Raw genomic sequence first — 16,537 nt, 5'->3', positions numbered from 1 at the left:
AATGGTATGTTTGAATAAAGATGAGTTGTCTTTTTATTTTCCTAGCTGGAGAATGAGATGGAAGAAAAATGCAATGAACTGCAGCAAGAACATGAGAGCAAAGTCGGGTACGGGGTGCATGTTTATTTTTGTACTCTTTATTCTAAAATATTTTAAAGACCTCCCCTGGCCCATGCTATGTCAGTGACTAACAACAAACAGTTACGAGAGAGAGAGAGAGAGAGAGAGAGAGAGAGAGAGAGAGAGAGAGAGAGAGAGAGAGAGGTCCCCGTCTCAGAAGGATTTGGGGCTTAGAGCCCAGTTCTGTATATGTTTAGTCACGTTCAGTGGAACTGATTTCCCCGGAGGCTTCTCTGCAGAGGGCTCTCCTACCCCACTGAGCCTGTCGGCCCTTTTGGGATCCTGAGGAAGGGCCGGGGTTGCCCCAGAGGTGGGGAGATGATTCCAAGCCGAGCATCATCTTTTTTTTTTTTTTGAAAAATTTTTTATTGGGTTAGAATCCGTTATTTTTACATTTACATTCAATTTCCCCCAAATTTTTCATTTCTAACCCCCTCCCTTTCCCCCCTTTTGTTGACTTCCAACAGTTTTCCAACCCTTTGTCCCTTTTCCCTTACTTCTATTAAATTTCTCTATCTAAAACAAATACATATTCTCCATTATACTAAGCAGTACATCCTTAACTACTTTTCTTATTATATACCCAAACTGTAAGTCTTTGTTTCCATCTTAGATAAACAATTTATCCCTTTTTCCAATTTTAAATATTTCTATATTTCTATATCATAAACCTATATATCATAAACCATAAAAATCTTACACATTTAAATCAAACAATTTGACTTATTCTCTATGTATTACTCATTCTATCTTTTTATGGTAATTCTATATAACTCTCGTCACATAGTCAATCAATTTGACTCATCTATACATTCAGTTTGGTGCATTATACAAATCTTATCAAAGAAAGAAAATATTGTTGGTTACTCAATCCGTATATTTAATCCTTATCCTTAATTATTTTCTATCAATATTCTATTTATTAACCAATATATATCTATATATATATCAATCTGTTAATCTAACTGCTTATAAATTCACATTTATCTCTTCCCCCCCCGGTAAAGTCACCCCCCTCTACATTTTATTATACTTCAGTAGTTCTCAAACTGCCACAGTTTTCCTCCCACCTCCCATTTCTTCTCCAGATATTGTTTCAGCTTCTCCCAATCTGTGTTAAACTGCCCTGAGTCCAGATTTCTCAGTTTTCTTGTCATCTTGTCCATTTCTGCCATGTACAGCAATTTGTAGATCCAATCTTCAATAGTTGGCACTTCTTGTACTTTCCATTTTTGCGCATACAAAAGTCTAGCTGCTGCTGTCATATAAAATATCAACGTCCTATGATGGGCTGGAATTCCCTCCATTCCCAAGTTTAGTAGCAGGAGTTCTGGGTTCTTATTTATTTGAAATTGTAAAATTTCACTCATTTCTCTTATTATTTCCCCCCAGTACTGCCTAGCTACCTCACACGACCACCACATATGATAGAGGGAGCCCTCATGCTTCCTACATTTCCAGCATTTATTAGAAGTGTTCAAATTCCCTAGCGCAATCTTCTTTGGTGTCATGTACCAACGATAGATCATTTTGTAGATATTCTCTTTAATATTTGTACATGTCGTTGTCTTCATTGTAGTCTTCCACAAGTATTCCCATGCCTCCATTGTTATCTCTTTATTAAAATTTATAGCCCATTTCACCATTTGTGTTTTAACTGTCTCGTCCTCAGTATACCATTTCAACAGTACTTGGTATACCTTGGATATTCTTTTCTTATCCTCTTTAAGAAGGGTCTGCTCTAGTTCCGAATTCTCTATTCGTATACCTCCCTTTACAGAGTCCGAGTTATACAAATCTCTGATCTGTCTATACTGGAACCAATCGTAGTTCGGTGATAGTTCCTCTTGCGTCTTTATTCTAAGTTTAGATGCTTCTATTTTAGTTATTTCTTTATAAGTCAAACATTGTCTTTCGTTATCAACAGCTCTCGGGTCTATCACCTCATATGGAACCACCCACCAAGGAGTTCCTTCTTGTAGGTAAATTCTGTACTTCTTCCAGATTGTGTATAGACTTCTCCGTACAAAATGGTGCAGGAACATCGAGTTGACCTTTACTTTGTCATGCCATAGGTATGCATGCCATCCAAATATTTTTTTATATCCCTCTAGGGCTAATAGTTTCTTGTTCTTTAATGTCATCCACTCTTTCAACCAAACTAGGCAGATAGCATCATGGTAAAGTCTCAGGTTGGGCAGTTGCATTCCGCCTCTTTCCTTTGCATCTTGTAAAACTTTCATTTTCACTCGAGGCTTCTTGCCTGCCCATACAAAATCTGATATTTTCCTCTGCCATTTTTCAAATTGTTTAGAGTCTCTGATGATTGGTATTGTCTGTAGCAAAAACATCACTCTTGGTAACACATTCATTTTAACCGCTGCAATCCTACCCAACCATGACAGATTGAGCCTATTCCATTTAATCAAGTCTCTCTCAATCTGAATCCACAATTTTTCATAATTATTCTTGAACAAATCTATATTCTTTGCAGTCAGTTCAATTCCCAAATATTTCACCTTACTTGTTACTTCACAATCCGTTGTTTCCATTAACAATTGTTGTTTCTGCTTAGTCATGTTTTTGCATAGTATCTTTGACTTCTTTTTGTTAATGAAGAAACCTGCCAAGTCTCCAAACTCCTTGATCTTATCTATCACTTTTGGCATGTTCTCCAGTGGGTCCTCTACAATTAACATTATGTCATCCGCAAATGCTCTGACCTTGTATGAATAGTCCTTTATTTTTATTCCTCGAATTTCCTCGTCTTGTCGTATTTGTATCATCAGAATCTCCAATACTAAAATGAACAACAGTGGAGACAACGGGCAACCTTGTCTTGTTCCTTTGCTTATAGTCAATTTCTTGGTCAATTCATCATTCACCACAATTGCTGCAGTCTGGTCTCTGTAAATTTCCTTAATTGCTCTGATGAATCTTTCTCCTAATTGTAGCTTTTCCATAGTGGCAAACATAAAGTCCCAGTTTAAGTTGTCAAATGCCTTTTCAGCGTCAACAAAGAAGAAACCAACCTCTTTATCACAACGCTTATCATAATATTCAATAGCATCAATCACTGTCCTTAAATTGTCTCTTATTTGTCTGTCTGGCAGAAAGCCTGCTTGCTCCTCCTCTATAACTTCCGAAAGCCACCCCTTCAGTCTCTCCGCCAGTATCTTCGCAAAGATTTTATAGTCATTGTTGAGTAACGATATAGGTCTGTAATTTTTCACACTAGTCAAGTCTTGGCCCTCTTTTGGGATCAATGATATGTTCGCTTCAGACCAAGTGTCTGGAATCCTTTGATCCCTTAAAACTCCATTGATCACCTCCTTTAGGAATGGTGCCAGCAAGCCGAGCATCATCTTACGAACGGCCCACTTCCAAATGCACAGAGGGTCTGAGGACGTCCATATTTTGTTGGAACCACGTGTAAAAAACGAAATATAAGAGTTTAAAACACAAGCATTCATCAAAGAGAAAGATTGTCTTGCCTTCCATCCCAGAGACTTACCTGTTGGATGTTCTCTGCACCTGTGGGATTGTGTTCAAAGCATACTATTGTGTAATGACTTGGAATGTAGTCGCTTGGAATAATCTTTTGTTGATTTGTACACAAGATATTCTTTATTCTCATTCACAGATATTATTACATTTTGACATTTAACCACTTCTTTCTGTGTTTCATTGCGTTACATAGTATATTTTTTCTTCCACGTGTGGTTCTCCACCTGTATTTCTCATAATTTATTTTTTCAGTCAAAATAATTTCTCATTCGTTTCCTGTCATTGAGCTATTTAGAAATGATGATTATGAAATTCTCCGCCCCCCCCCCCGCCCCCCGCTCACTGTCCCACACAAGAATTGGTTAAGGATCAATTCAGGAATGAGAAGAGGAAGTAATTAATCAAGCGGAGAGCCTCTCTACACAAGACATCTTACACAGCGACACTCAAGTGTAGGGAGATGCAATGTTAGCCAGGGAGCATAGATTTAAAAGGCAGAGCTGTCGGAGAGGGTTTCTTAATTTCATCTTTGCTTCCCCAAAGGGGAGGTGAAATTGACAGAGACTTCGAGGAGGGAAAGATGAAATTAACAAACCCTCTGAGGAGCTATCCCCATCTCTGACTTTTTAAACTACTCTTGTGTAGAGAGGTGAAATTGACAGAACCTTTGAGGAGGCGAAGGTGAAATTGACAAGAAACAGAAGCGGAAGCAGCTTTGAAGAGGGGAGAATAAATAAGGTCCATGGAGAAGCAGGGAAAATAAGGGCCCCCGAGAAGCCTCCTGCACAGGGTGGTGCCGCAAGCGGCTGCATTTTCTCTTCCCCCCCCTGCCTTTTTTTTTAAATGCCACAAATCCAGTCGGGAACAAAACTGTGTGGAAAACATTGGACTGTTGCAGAGTAATAAGGTCACCATCTGGAGTGAATTGGTTATGTTCAAAAACCTGGCATGGAAGCAGCTAAGAGCAAAACCAGAGTGGCGAACAACACCGCGACCTCTTTCCCGCGGCAGCGATGCCACAGCCTGTGTCATTGGTCCTTCGGGGGGGGGAAAGGGGGCTGTTTTAATTTTTCAAGGCGATGCGCTCCTCTGGCCAAAACTGTACGATGTCAGGGAAATGGCATTCTCATTGACGCTGTGTGCACATTGGTGCCTGGTAGAACACTAGTGGATTGATATTCCCCTTTTTTGGTATGTTGTCTTTGCAGGCAGATTGAAGCATTTCATAAATTGGAAATGAGTAGTCTGGAAGAGCAGTATAAGAGCGAGCTGAGAACAGAAAGGGCAACAGCCCAAGAGAAGCTGAGTATGTCTTGGGGCCAAAGCGTACCTCACACATGCATGAAATGAGGCCCCCGTGATCCTTTATATGCAGGAGGGGGAGGGGTGTCAAATGGAAGCAGAGATGCGGCAGGAAGCCCACCTGCTCCTTCTGCACTCTGGAGCGCAAAGCGCCACAAACGTGTGGGAACCCGAATGAGGGGAATGCCCCAGTTGAGCAATTTAAAGCAGAGGAGCGGGAGGTAGGGAAAAGGCTGCGCGTGTACACCCGCTCCAGCCGCCCCTCCTTCCCCAATTGTTGCTTCCACCTACAATAAAAAAAGAGTGCATCACTTTTAAATTGGCCTTTGAAGTTTAGCCAGCAAGAGCCAAGAGGCATCTGCTTTGGGGAAACTCATCCCTTAGAGAGAGATCGATTTGCGTGCTTGCTAACTACACTTTTAGCTCCTCCTCCCTCCATGGACCTCAGGGCCGCATACACTGATGTCCCCTTCTCCGCTTGACCCTCACAACAACCCCTGTCAGTTAGGTAGGCTGAGAGAGAGAGAGTGTTGACTGGGTTAGGGGTTAGGGGTGGGCCAAGGTGCCCCAGAAAGCTTTGTGGCAGAGTGGGGATTTGAACCTCGGAGTCCCAGTTCTTAATCTGACCCACTTCCTCTTGTTTAGAATGTTTCGGACTGGACTTGTAGCCAGTCCAGAAAGTAGAATGACGGGGGAAGTAGCAAAGCTGTTAAGATTCTCTGTAATGTCTTCCCACCAATTCAGAGATTCCCACATCGAGCTGTAGAATGGACACCCCCAGGGCTTCTTTTCAGCCGGAACGCGGTGGAATAGAGTTCCAGCACCTCTTGAAAATGGTCACATGGCTGGTGGCCCCGCCCCCTGATCTCCAGAGTGAGGGGAGTTGAGATTGCCCTCCATGCTGCTGGAGCAGCACGTAGGGTAATCTAAACTCCCCTCTGTCTGGAGATCAGGGGGCGGGGCCACCAGCCATGTGACCATTTTCTCCGAGGGCAACCCACTGAGTTCCGCCACCTCTTTCCCCAGAAAGGAAGCCCTGGACACCTCCAAATGCAAGGATCTAAATACTCACTCAACAAATGGATAATTGGCAAGATCTGGGGATGGGGGATCCCAAAAGGCAGGAGAAGTTTTGAACGGAGCGGCAAGTTGGGAAAAAAATAACTTTGATAAATGCAATCAGATTTCTCAGCTGGTATTAATTTCTGGGGTTGCCCTGTTGATGATCGTCTGGCTATTGTTGCCCATACTTTGGAGAACCAAACGGGAAGGGAAAGCTGAATAGAGTGCAAAAGCTGAAGCGGGTGACGTACCTGAGTCCTTCTCTTCGTTTCCCCAGGTGGCATGCAGAAGGAATACAAGTATCTGAAGAACGCATTCCGTGTGTATCAGGTAAGATTCCAGTGAACACCCCAAACATGTCTCATGCAGTCCCTGTGTCATTCCTTGGGGAATACTAGAACACGATGTATTCAAGCAGGCATGGTGAGAATCCCTGGTCAGATCTGCTTTAAAACATTAAAAGTGGTTGCAGGAGGTTCTAATGTTTATTGAAGCAAGGACACTGGGAGAATCTACCTGCATTCTTCGTTTCCTGATAGGATTTTGGGTCACAGATGTTACCGAGTGGGATTTCCCGTTTGCTGGCCCACAACCAATATCTTCAAGAAGAACTTCAAATAAATTCAAGTAAAGGGGGGGGGGGATGTTGATTTCACAAGGATATGTTTCGTAATTGCTCAGATTTCTGCCTCTCTGTCATGTTCTATAGGACAGCATTTCTGATGAAATGGAGGAAAAGTGGCTGAGAAGACAAGCGGAATGGAAGAAAAGTGAGAGGACTGAGCGAGAGAAGGCGCTGCTGCAGCAGAGTGAGTCTTTGTTTACATATTTGTGCAAGCTTCGAGTCCAGTAGCACCAACCAAGTTTCCAGGGTATGAGCTTTGTCCGGGGTCTGAGCCCCAGCCCCCAGACTTGACAAGAGGGAACAGCAGGTCAACCAGGCTGACGGGCAAACAGAGGGGGCAGCCAGCAGCCAGCAGGTCAACCGGTCAGCCAGCAGGCAGTAGGTCAACCGGTCTGACTGGCAAGCAGAGGGGGCAGCCTGGGGACAGCAGGTCATCCCCTCCCACAGGCAAATGGAGCCAGAACCTGCCGGCGCCAGGGGCAAGAGGCAAAGGCCCAGGGCCTCAGGAGTCAGGGGGAGACAGAGAGAAGCCAGCGAGTCCCACTCCCCTGGGGAAGGAAAGGGGACTAAGCAAGGCAGAAGGGGGCAAGGGCAGAGGGATTGGGGGCCCAGCAGTCACCCACCCAAAGACCTTACCTAAGGAGGAGAAGCAGCAGCAGCCCCAACAGCCCAAAGCCACGCCCCAGCTAGAAAATAGTAGCCTGGCCCAAGAGTTGCCAAAAGCCAAGCCACTCCAGGTGGGGCTATTGGAGGCACTCTGCAGGAAGCCCTGGGCAACCAGCCAAGGAGCTGCAGCTGGACCCACCTTCAGCCATCAGCTCAGCCAGGGAGGCCGAGCTGCTAGCCAGGGGACTGCAGCTGGACAGGCCTTCAGCAATCAGCCAAGGCAGGGAGGCTGGGCAGCCAGGGAACGAGGCACAGCTGGTGCTGGTCAGTGGGGCCAGATCAGCTACCCCAGCTGCAACTGCTTGGTGCAGCCCAAGACTGGGCTGGAAGAGGGGTGGGGCAGTAGAAGGAAGCCCTATAAAAGCTGGTTGGGAAGAGCCCTGTGGTGGTGGATGTGAGTAAGGAGTGATAATGTGGAGTGAGAGCGGTGCAATGCAAGAGTGGAGGTTTGGAGGAGAGTTCTGGAAGGAGGGGATGAAGAAGGACACAGGGGGCAAGCAGGCCAGGTTGAGCAGGCCAGCGAGTGGACTGAGAGGGAGTCTGGGTGAGGTATACCGCCCCTCCTTTCACAGAGCAGGGTCCTGCAGCATCCCTGGCCCCCCTATGACGTCAGGAGCAGACCGCCCAATGCCACGCCCAGCGGCAGCGGCGGCAAGCCCTGACAAGCTTGCAAGAGTCAAGCTCCCTTCATCAGATACAAGCCTCCATCAGATTTCTATTATTTGTTATCAGATCCCCAGCGATCTGCATCCCCAGCACTCCCCCCCCCCTGTGTTTAGTGCCAGAATCCACTTAAACGGTATTCTCGTGTATCTAAATTTCTGATTTACTCTAACATGTTGGCTTGACTTGGGCTACTCTGATAAATGCATTCAGGATGGACATGTTATCAAGGTGTGTCTTTACTCACATAAACTGATAGGTCTTTAAGGATCCTCTGTGTTTGGATGGCTCAATTAACTGTATCCTTTGTGTCTTAAGCAAGATATGGCCAGCCTGAGGCACCTGAATGTTGTTTTCTCATTGAATGTTACCTTCATAATTTCCATTTAAGGACTGCACTTCAGGGTGCTTTTTGTAGTATACCAGAGCTCCCCGTATTCTGGGCCTGGATGCTTCCGTCACAAAAAGCCCCCTTCCTGCTAAAGGCAGCCCTTGTGACATTTGTCAAGGTCCCCCCCCTCAAGAGCAGCATTTCATGGAGAGCTGGAGGCCACAGTGGGAGGGAGAGACAGGAGAGTTCCAGTCTCCCACTGGAAAATCTAGTCTGGATCCAACCCTACGTGTGTTTCTGTGGATTATTTTTTAGGGCCTTTCCCCCCCCTTTCCCAAATGCAGCTAGTAGGGTGAATGCAGTGGCATTCTTTAACAGGAAAATGACATAAGGGGGAGAGGGTTGAAAAGCCCATTACATGCTCCCAGTAAGAGATGGGCATGACATGGGGGGAAAAGAATGGGAAAAAAGAAAGGAGCGTTTCAAGTTTCGTCGCATTCCACGAATCACTTTCACAAAATTGTCCCATTTCATGATTTGTCAGAACCCAGGGTACTTCAATGCCAAATTTGCAGGGAGACTTCAGCAGGCTCTCCTCCACCCACCCTCCCCCAAGAAGCCAGCAAGAACAAATGATCTAAATAAGAATATAAGCAAAGAAAATTAAAGAAAAAGTAGGCCTCAGTCAAGTTAGGCCCCAGAGCCAGGCAACGCCCTGAGACTCGGGTGGGGTGGGGTGGAGGGAAAAAGGCACCTTCACCCAATGACCTTCCCAGCAAGGGCAAGAGCTGAAAATAAGAAAGAGGCTTTTCAGTCTCTTTTAAAGCAGCAGCAAATCCAGCCAAAAGCTCCCAATTCCACCCTCTCACTCCAAATCCCAGCAACAGCTCCTCCCTCTCCCTCTGTCTACTGGAACTGAAAAGTACAAGGCAGAGAGCTGTGCCTTATATAAGAAATGCTCACATAGAGCAGAACAGGATGTCTCTGGTTGGCAGCAAATCTGCCTAACAGGATTTGGAGGGATGAGATTGGTGTTCCCATGGCTACAGAAGGCCCATCTCAGTTGCCTAGGGGATTAACCCCCCCTGCTTCTTGCTGTATAGGGCAGAATGGAAGCTCTCCAGTCGGCAGGGAGAGCTGCCTATTAAGGTTATGTGGGCTAAGATTGGGGTTTCCAATGGCAACAAAAGGTCTTCAGACATTCCGGGCCTATGTTTCCTAGGGAATCAATGGATTGGCGCCAGCCTATCTGGCATCATGAATCAAACGAATTGGCCCCCAAAGTTGTGAATTTCGTGAAAACTGCAGCCCCACGAAATGCGTTTCACGAAACATGAATCGACCCAATTCGTCACGAAATTTGATTCATATTTTAATTCATGCTCATGTCTACTCCCAGTTCGTCACTTGAATGAATGAATCCATATTGTGTTTGGCTGTCACGAAATTACAAAAATCCCATTAACAGTTCTTCCCTTTGAAACAGCATCCCTATGAAAATGTAGGTAATGGGGAGGTCTGCCCTGAAGAAGGATGTCAGGGCTTGCCGCGACTGCCGCTGGGCGTGGCACTGGGCGGTCTGCTCCTGACGTCACAGGGGGGCCAGGGATTCTGCAGGACCCTGCTCTGTGGAAGGAGGGGCGGTATACCTCACCCAGACTCCCTCTCAGTCCACTCGCTGGCCTGCTCAACCTGGCCTGCTTACCCTCTGCATCCTCCTTCATCTCCTCCTTCCGGAACTCTCCTACAAGCCTCCACCCTCGCATCCTACTGCTCTCACTCCACATCATTACTCCTCACTCACACCCACCACCTCAGAGCTCTTCCTAGCCACCTTATATAGGGCTTCCTTTCCCCGCCCCGCCCTCCTTCTAGGCTTGTGCCATCTCCTGACTTGGCCCAGCTGTGCCTTCCCTCAGGAGTTTCCCTCCTACCACTAATCCCTTCTTGGCTTCCTTGCCTTGCTGGCAGGGTGGGATTGAATGCGAGCCATCCCCGGCTGAGGTCTCCTTGGCCTTGCTCATGAGGAGCTGCCCCAGCCGGCTTTGGTGCTGCTGAGCCTGCCTGGCCTTGCTCATGAGGAGCCGCCCCAGCCAGCTTCTGTGCTGCTGAGCCTGCCTGGCCTTGCTCACAAGGAGCTGCCCCAGCCGGCTTCTGTGCTGCTGAGCCTGGCTGGCCTTGCTCACGAGGAGCTGCCCTGGCCAGCTTCTGTGCTGCCTGTTTGTTGATGCCGGGCGGGGCTACCCATCTCCTCCCCCAGAATGCCTGTGGCAGCTCCACCTGGAGGGGCTTGGCTCCTAGCACCTCCTGAGCCAGGCTGCTGTCCTCTAGCCAGGGTGTGGCTCTGGGCTGTAGTGGCTGCTTCTCCTCATTGGAAGGTAAGGGCTCTGTTTGGGCTGTTGCTGTGTCCCTATTCCCCCTGCCTTGGCCCTTTTCCTCTAGCCCGCTTAGCCCTCTCTCTTCCCTCTGGGGGGTGGGACTAGCTGGCTTCTCCCTGCTCCCTCCAGCCTTCTGGGGCTTTGGCCTTTCGCCCCTTCCCCCTGGAGTAGGCAGGTTTTGGCTCTGTTTGCCAGACAGAGCGGTTGAATTGCTGTCTCCCGGCTGCCCCCTGCCGCTGCCTGTCAGCAAGTCCAGGGGCTGGGCTGCTGACCCCGGACACCCCCCCTCTTAGCCTGGACGTCGGCTTGGGGGGGTCTGGCTCGAAGAGCCATGACATGAAGTCTGCGTCCATGTGGTTGGCCCCCCGACGGTAGGTGATGGCAAATCGGTATGGCAGCAGGGACAGGTACCACCTCAGAACGCGGGGGTTGTGCTCCTTCATGCGGTGCATCCACTGGAGCGGTGCATGATCCGTCACCAGCGTAAAGGGGTTTTTGGCCAGATAATATCTCAAAGCCCCCACGGCCCACTTGATGGCGAGGGCTTCTCTCTCGAGGGTGGCATACTTCTGCTCCGCTGGCTGGAGCTTGCGGCTTAAGAACAAGATGGGCACCCTCTCCCCGTCTCGCTCCTGCATCAAGACCGCCCCGAGGCCCGAGGCCGACGCGTCAGTTGCCAGGATGAAGGGCCTCTCAAAGTCGGGGCTCCAGAGCTTTGTGGTGTCTGACAGGGCGGTGCGTAAGTCTTGGAAGGCGGCTGTCCGCTCTGGTGTCCCGCTGAGGCGACTAGAGCTGCCCTTCCTCAGGCAGTCTGTCAGGGGGGCTGCGCGGGATGCAAAATGGGGAATGAAGCGTCCGTAGTAGCCGAGGAGCCCCAGGAACCGCCTGAGCTGACGCTTGGTCTGAGGCTGGGGAACATCCCCGATGGAGGCCACCTTCTCAGGGGGAGGGCGGACCTGCCCACCCCCTATGACGAACCCCATGTACTTGAGTTCTTGGAACCCCAAGTGGCTCTTCTTGGGGTTGGCCTTCAGCCCCGCCTTCTGGAGCGCGGTGAGGACTCTCTCCAGATGTTGCAGGTGGGTGGGCCAGTCAGGACTGAAGATGACGATGTCATCAATGTAAGCCATTGCGAAGTCCCGACAGTCCCCCAGGACTTGGTCCACCAGTCGCTGAAAGGTAGCCGCTGCCCCATGGAGGCCAAAGGGCATGCGGCGGAACTGGAAGAGGCCCCGGGGGGTGGCAAAGGCTGTCTTTTCCTTGTCCTTGGGGCGAACTGGCACCTGCCAGTACCCTTTTGTTAGGTCGAGGGCTGATAGGTACCGTGCAGGCCCCAACTGTCCCACCAGAACATCCGCCCGGGGCATGGGGTACGCGTCGAACTTGGCCACCTTGTTCAGCTCGCGGTAGTCGACGCAGAATCTAGTCGACCCGTCTGGCTTCGGCACCAACACGATGGGGCTGCGCCATTCACTTCGGGACGGTTCAATCACCCCCAGGCGCAGCATTTCCTCTGTCTCCCGATCCACCGCCTCCCACTGCTTCCGGGGGATGGGTCGCCAGGTTGCCCGTGCAGATTGCCCCGGCTGGGTGGGGATGGCATGGTGCACCAGGTTCGTGACCCCAGGGCGTCTTGAAAAGACCCCGGGCACTTGCCTCCACAGGGCCTGTAGCTGGGCCTTCTGTGCAGGGTTGAGCTGTGGATCCACCTTCGGCTCCTCGAACTCTGGGGCGTCAGCGGTCCATGGCAGCTCGCTGTCTGGGAGGTCTAAGGGGTCTTCAGCCAAGACACACCCGTCCTCTGGCCGTTCATGCCACCGCTTGAGCAGGTTCACGTGCAGGGTTCTGCGTCGGCGTCGGCCTGGCCCGCACTGCAGCTCATAGGTGGTGGGGCCCAGCACCCTCCGAATTTGGTAAGGGCCCCTCCATGGGTCCCCCTCCTCCCGTGGGAACACCGAGTGGTGTACCAGAACCTTCTCTCCGACTTGGAAGGTCCTCATCCTTGCACCCCGGTCGTAGGCCGCCTTCTGCTTTGTCTGGGCGTGGGTCAGCTGGCGGTTGGCCTCGGCCTGGGACTGCTGCACCCACTCGCGGAGCCGGCTCATGTACTCCGGTATGGGGGGAGCAGGGCTGCTGGTGCGGGGACCCCACCGAGAGAGCATCCCCTGCGGCTTGCGCCCGTACAGCAGTTCGAAGGGGCTAAAGCCGGTGGACGCCTGCGGGGTCTCCCTAAGGGCGAACATGAGGGGGTCGATGTATAGGTCCCACTGTCGAGGCTTGTCCCGTGTCATCTTCCTCAAGGCTTCCTTGACGGTCTGGTTCAGACGCTCTGCCAAACCGTCGGTCTGAGGGTGGTACGCCGAGGTGAATACCTGCCGGATCCCCAAATTCTGACAGAGTTGACGCATGGCTTTGGCCCGGAACAGCCCCCCCCGGTCTGTCAAGATTTCATCAGGCAGTCCCACCATGGCAAAAAGCTTGGACAGGGCTCGTATCATCCCCGGGGTCTGCATCGTCTTAAGCGGGATGACCTCAGGGAATCGTGTAGCATAGTCCACGATCACCAGGGCAAAGCGGTGGCCCCGGGGCGTGCGTGGCAGTGGGCCGATAAAATCCATCGCGATGCATTGGAAGGGCGTCTCCATGACGGGCAGTGGGGAGAGGGGGGCCTTTGGTGGGCGCCGGGCTGCCACCCGCTGACAGGTGGGGCACGAGCGGCAGTGGGCCTTCACGTCCGCATTCACGGAGGGCCAGAAGAACCGCTCAAGGATCTTCTTCAGGGTCTTGTGGTGCCCCAGATGCCCGGCCCAAGCATGCTCATGGGCCGTGCGGAGGACTTCTGCCCGGTAAGCTGCCAGCACCAGTAGCTGGCGGATCTCTCCCTGGCCGTTTGGGGCACGGGCTAGGCGGACCCACACCCCTCCTTGCTTCTCAATGCGGGGAAGCCGTCGGGACCTCCGCTCATCCTGCACTCGGTCCTCCTCACGAGCTGCTGTCTCCCGCAAGCGCTGCAAGGACTCATCTGCCCCTTGGGCCTCGCAGAAGGGACGGTCGGCCGGGGGTCCCACTGGGTCCTTGGCCCGCGGGCCTGCCCCTGGTCTGGTAGAGGGACCCTCGTCCGGGTCGGGGGCCTCCTCCACTTGCAGCGCTGGGGCGACCTGTGGGTTTGCCAGTCCCTCGGCTGCCTCCCTAAGTAGCCTGGAGAACCCCGGGGCGTCTCTCCCCAGCAGCATAGGGAGCGGTAAGTGGGCTACCTTGGCAACTTCCAGGCGGCGGAGCGCTCCCAGGTATTCCACTGTGATCCAGACCATAGGGTACGGCTGGGTGCGGCCCATCACGTCTGTCACCGGGACCCAGCGGTGCACTGGGGTGTCAGCTGGGATGAGTTGGGAACGAATTGCTGATACTGCGCTCCCTGAGTCCAATAGGGCTTGTAGGGTCTGCCGTCCTATTCTCACGGTGGCGCACAGACCCTGCACCGCCTTGCCGGCTGGTGGGTTAATTTCCCACGCAAATGCGCATACCACTGGTGGGGTGGCTGCGGGGGTGCCGGCTTGCATCTGGTGCTCCACTGCCTGCGCTAGCTCCACCTGAGCTGCTTGGAAGGTTGCCTCCAGCTTCCTCCACACCTCGTCCAGGTGTGCCTCTAGCCATGATCTGAGCTCTGCCGTGGTGTTGGGGTGCATCCCCTCGCCTGGCGCCTGTGTTGGAACGACCTTCCCCGTACGGGCCACCAACTTGTCAGGGCTTGCCGCGACTGCCGCTGGGCATGGCACTGGGTGGTCTGCTCCTGACGTCACAGGGGGGCCAGGGATTCTGCAGGACCCTGCTCTGTGGAAGGAGGGGCGGTATACCTCACCCAGACTCCCTCTCAGTCCACTCGCTGGCCTGCTCAACCTGGCCTGCTTACCCTCTGCATCCTCCTTCATCTCCTCCTTCCAGAACTCTCCTCCAAGCCTCCACCCTCGCATCCTACTGCTCTCACTCCACATCATTACTCCTCACTCACACCCACCACCTCAGAGCTCTTCCTAGCCACCTTATATAGGGCTTCCTTTCCCCGCCCCGCCCTCCTTCTAGGCTTGTGCCATCTCCTGACTTGGCCCAGCTGTGCCTTCCCTCAGGTGTTTCCCTCCTACCACTAATCCCTTCTTGGCTTCCTTGCCTTGCTGGCAGGGTGGGATTGAATGCGAGCCATCCCCAGCTGAGGTCTCCTTGGCCTTGCTCATGAGGAGCTGCCCCAGCCGGCTTTGGTGCTGCTGAGCCTGCCTGGCCTTGCTCACGAGGAGCCGCCCCAGCCAGCTTCTGTGCTGCTGAGCCTGCCTGGCCTTGCTCACAAGGAGCTGCCCCAGCCGGCTTCTGTGCTGCTGAACCTGGCTGGCCTTGCTCACGAGGAGCTGCCCTGGCCAGCTTCTGTGCTGCCTGTTCATTGATGCCAGGCAGGGCTACCCATCTCCTCCCCCAGAATGCCTGTGGCAGCTCCACCTGGAGGGGCTTGGCTCCTAGCACCTCCTGAGCCAGGCTGCTGTCCTCTAGCCAGGGTGTGGCTCTGGGCTGTAGTGGCTGCTTCTCCTCATTGGAAGGTAAGGGCTCTGTTTGGGCTGTTGCTGTGTCCCTATTCCCCCTGCCTTGGCCCTTTTCCTCTAGCCCGCTTAGCCCCCGCTCTTCCCTCTGGGGGGTGGGACTAGCTGGCTTCTCCCTGCTCCTTCCAGCCTTCTGGGGCTTTGGCCTTTCACCCCTTCCCCCTGGAGTAGGCAGGTTTTGGCTCTGTTTGCCAAACAGAGCGGTTGAACTGCTGTCTCCCGGCTGCCCCCTGCCGCTGCCTGTCAGCAAGTCCAGGGGCTGGGCTGCTGACCCCGGACACAGGAAACCTATTTCTGGGTCAGGTTGCCATCACTGGCCTCAGCAAATGCCAGGAAATTTTGAGGAGGAACCTGAGGAAGGGGAGTTTGGGGAAGAATGTGATATCACATTCTGGGTGAAGCTGTAGAAATGTCCACTAATCTCCAGAGAGACGTGAGGAAATTTATAGAGCGTCACCATGGAGGCCATTCTTTGGCCCTTTTCCCCGCACGTTTAAGATCTAATTAGCCTCCCTGCCGGTCTCCTACCAATGGGGGGAGGGCGTACGGTTCATCTACCCCCCCCCATGTTATGCTTGGGGAGTTAGAGTTTCACCAGCCCACACCTCCACCCCTTTCTTCCTTGGTGTATGGTGGGCAGAGAAATGGGGAAGGGTGCCCCATCTGGAATACTGACATCCATGTTTGTACTGAGATGTTATTTTATTGTTTTCATCCATTGTAATCCATTGTAATTTATTTATGATTGTAACCTGTCCTGAGCCTGCTTGTGGGGAGGGCGGGCTAAAAATCTAATAAATCACCCAACCAACCAATCTATCAATCAATCTCAATTTCTTGAGGGCAGGGGATGGAGACCAACGGCAGGGATTAGCCACTGCAGTCAAATGGTAAGCCTTTTGCTGGGCTATGTTACTTGGGTGCAGGGGTGGCACCAGGGTTTCTGGAGCCTGTGGCTGCCCCTACGCGTGCATGCACAGAGTGCGTGTGCACCCCCTAGACTGTGTGATGACGTCACTGCGTGTGACGTCATCACACAGCAAGCTGGCCCCATTGGCTGGTGGGCAGCTGAGATGGTGCATGGAGGCTGCCCGCGCTCCCAGTTGGGCAGTGGGTGACTGGGGAGGTTCTGCACACCACCCTGGACGCCTGCTGCACCTGGCCTGCGGCTGTTGTGCCCGGCCGGGGGCGTGTGTTCACGGCGGCAGCGGTGGCGCGGGGCAGGGTGGGAGGGCTGTCAGGCTGCAGCAGCTATAGGCCAGGCACACCAACTCTGCGGCACGTGCCCCCACCCCTGATG

The 16,537-nt window shown here is 52.0% G+C and overlaps 1 protein-coding gene across 1 annotated transcript in view; it reads left to right on the top strand.

The window, feature by feature from the left end:
* The window catches only part of FLACC1 (flagellum associated containing coiled-coil domains 1), a 47,980-nt gene that overhangs the window by 18,906 nt on the left and 12,537 nt on the right, over positions 1 to 16,537 (top strand). The window contains exons 6-9 of the mRNA XM_054972582.1: positions 46 to 107; positions 4,836 to 4,933; positions 6,269 to 6,321; positions 6,701 to 6,800. Coding sequence (XP_054828557.1) covers positions 46 to 107; positions 4,836 to 4,933; positions 6,269 to 6,321; positions 6,701 to 6,800 — 313 coding nt within the window. The remainder of the gene's footprint in view (positions 1 to 45; positions 108 to 4,835; positions 4,934 to 6,268; positions 6,322 to 6,700; positions 6,801 to 16,537) is intronic.

This window comes from Eublepharis macularius, chromosome 2 (assembly GCF_028583425.1).
Source record: "Eublepharis macularius isolate TG4126 chromosome 2, MPM_Emac_v1.0, whole genome shotgun sequence".
NCBI lineage: Eukaryota > Metazoa > Chordata > Lepidosauria > Squamata > Eublepharidae > Eublepharis > Eublepharis macularius.
The sequence above is the reverse complement of the archived record's forward strand: the minus strand, read 5'-3'. Positions and strand labels throughout refer to the sequence as shown.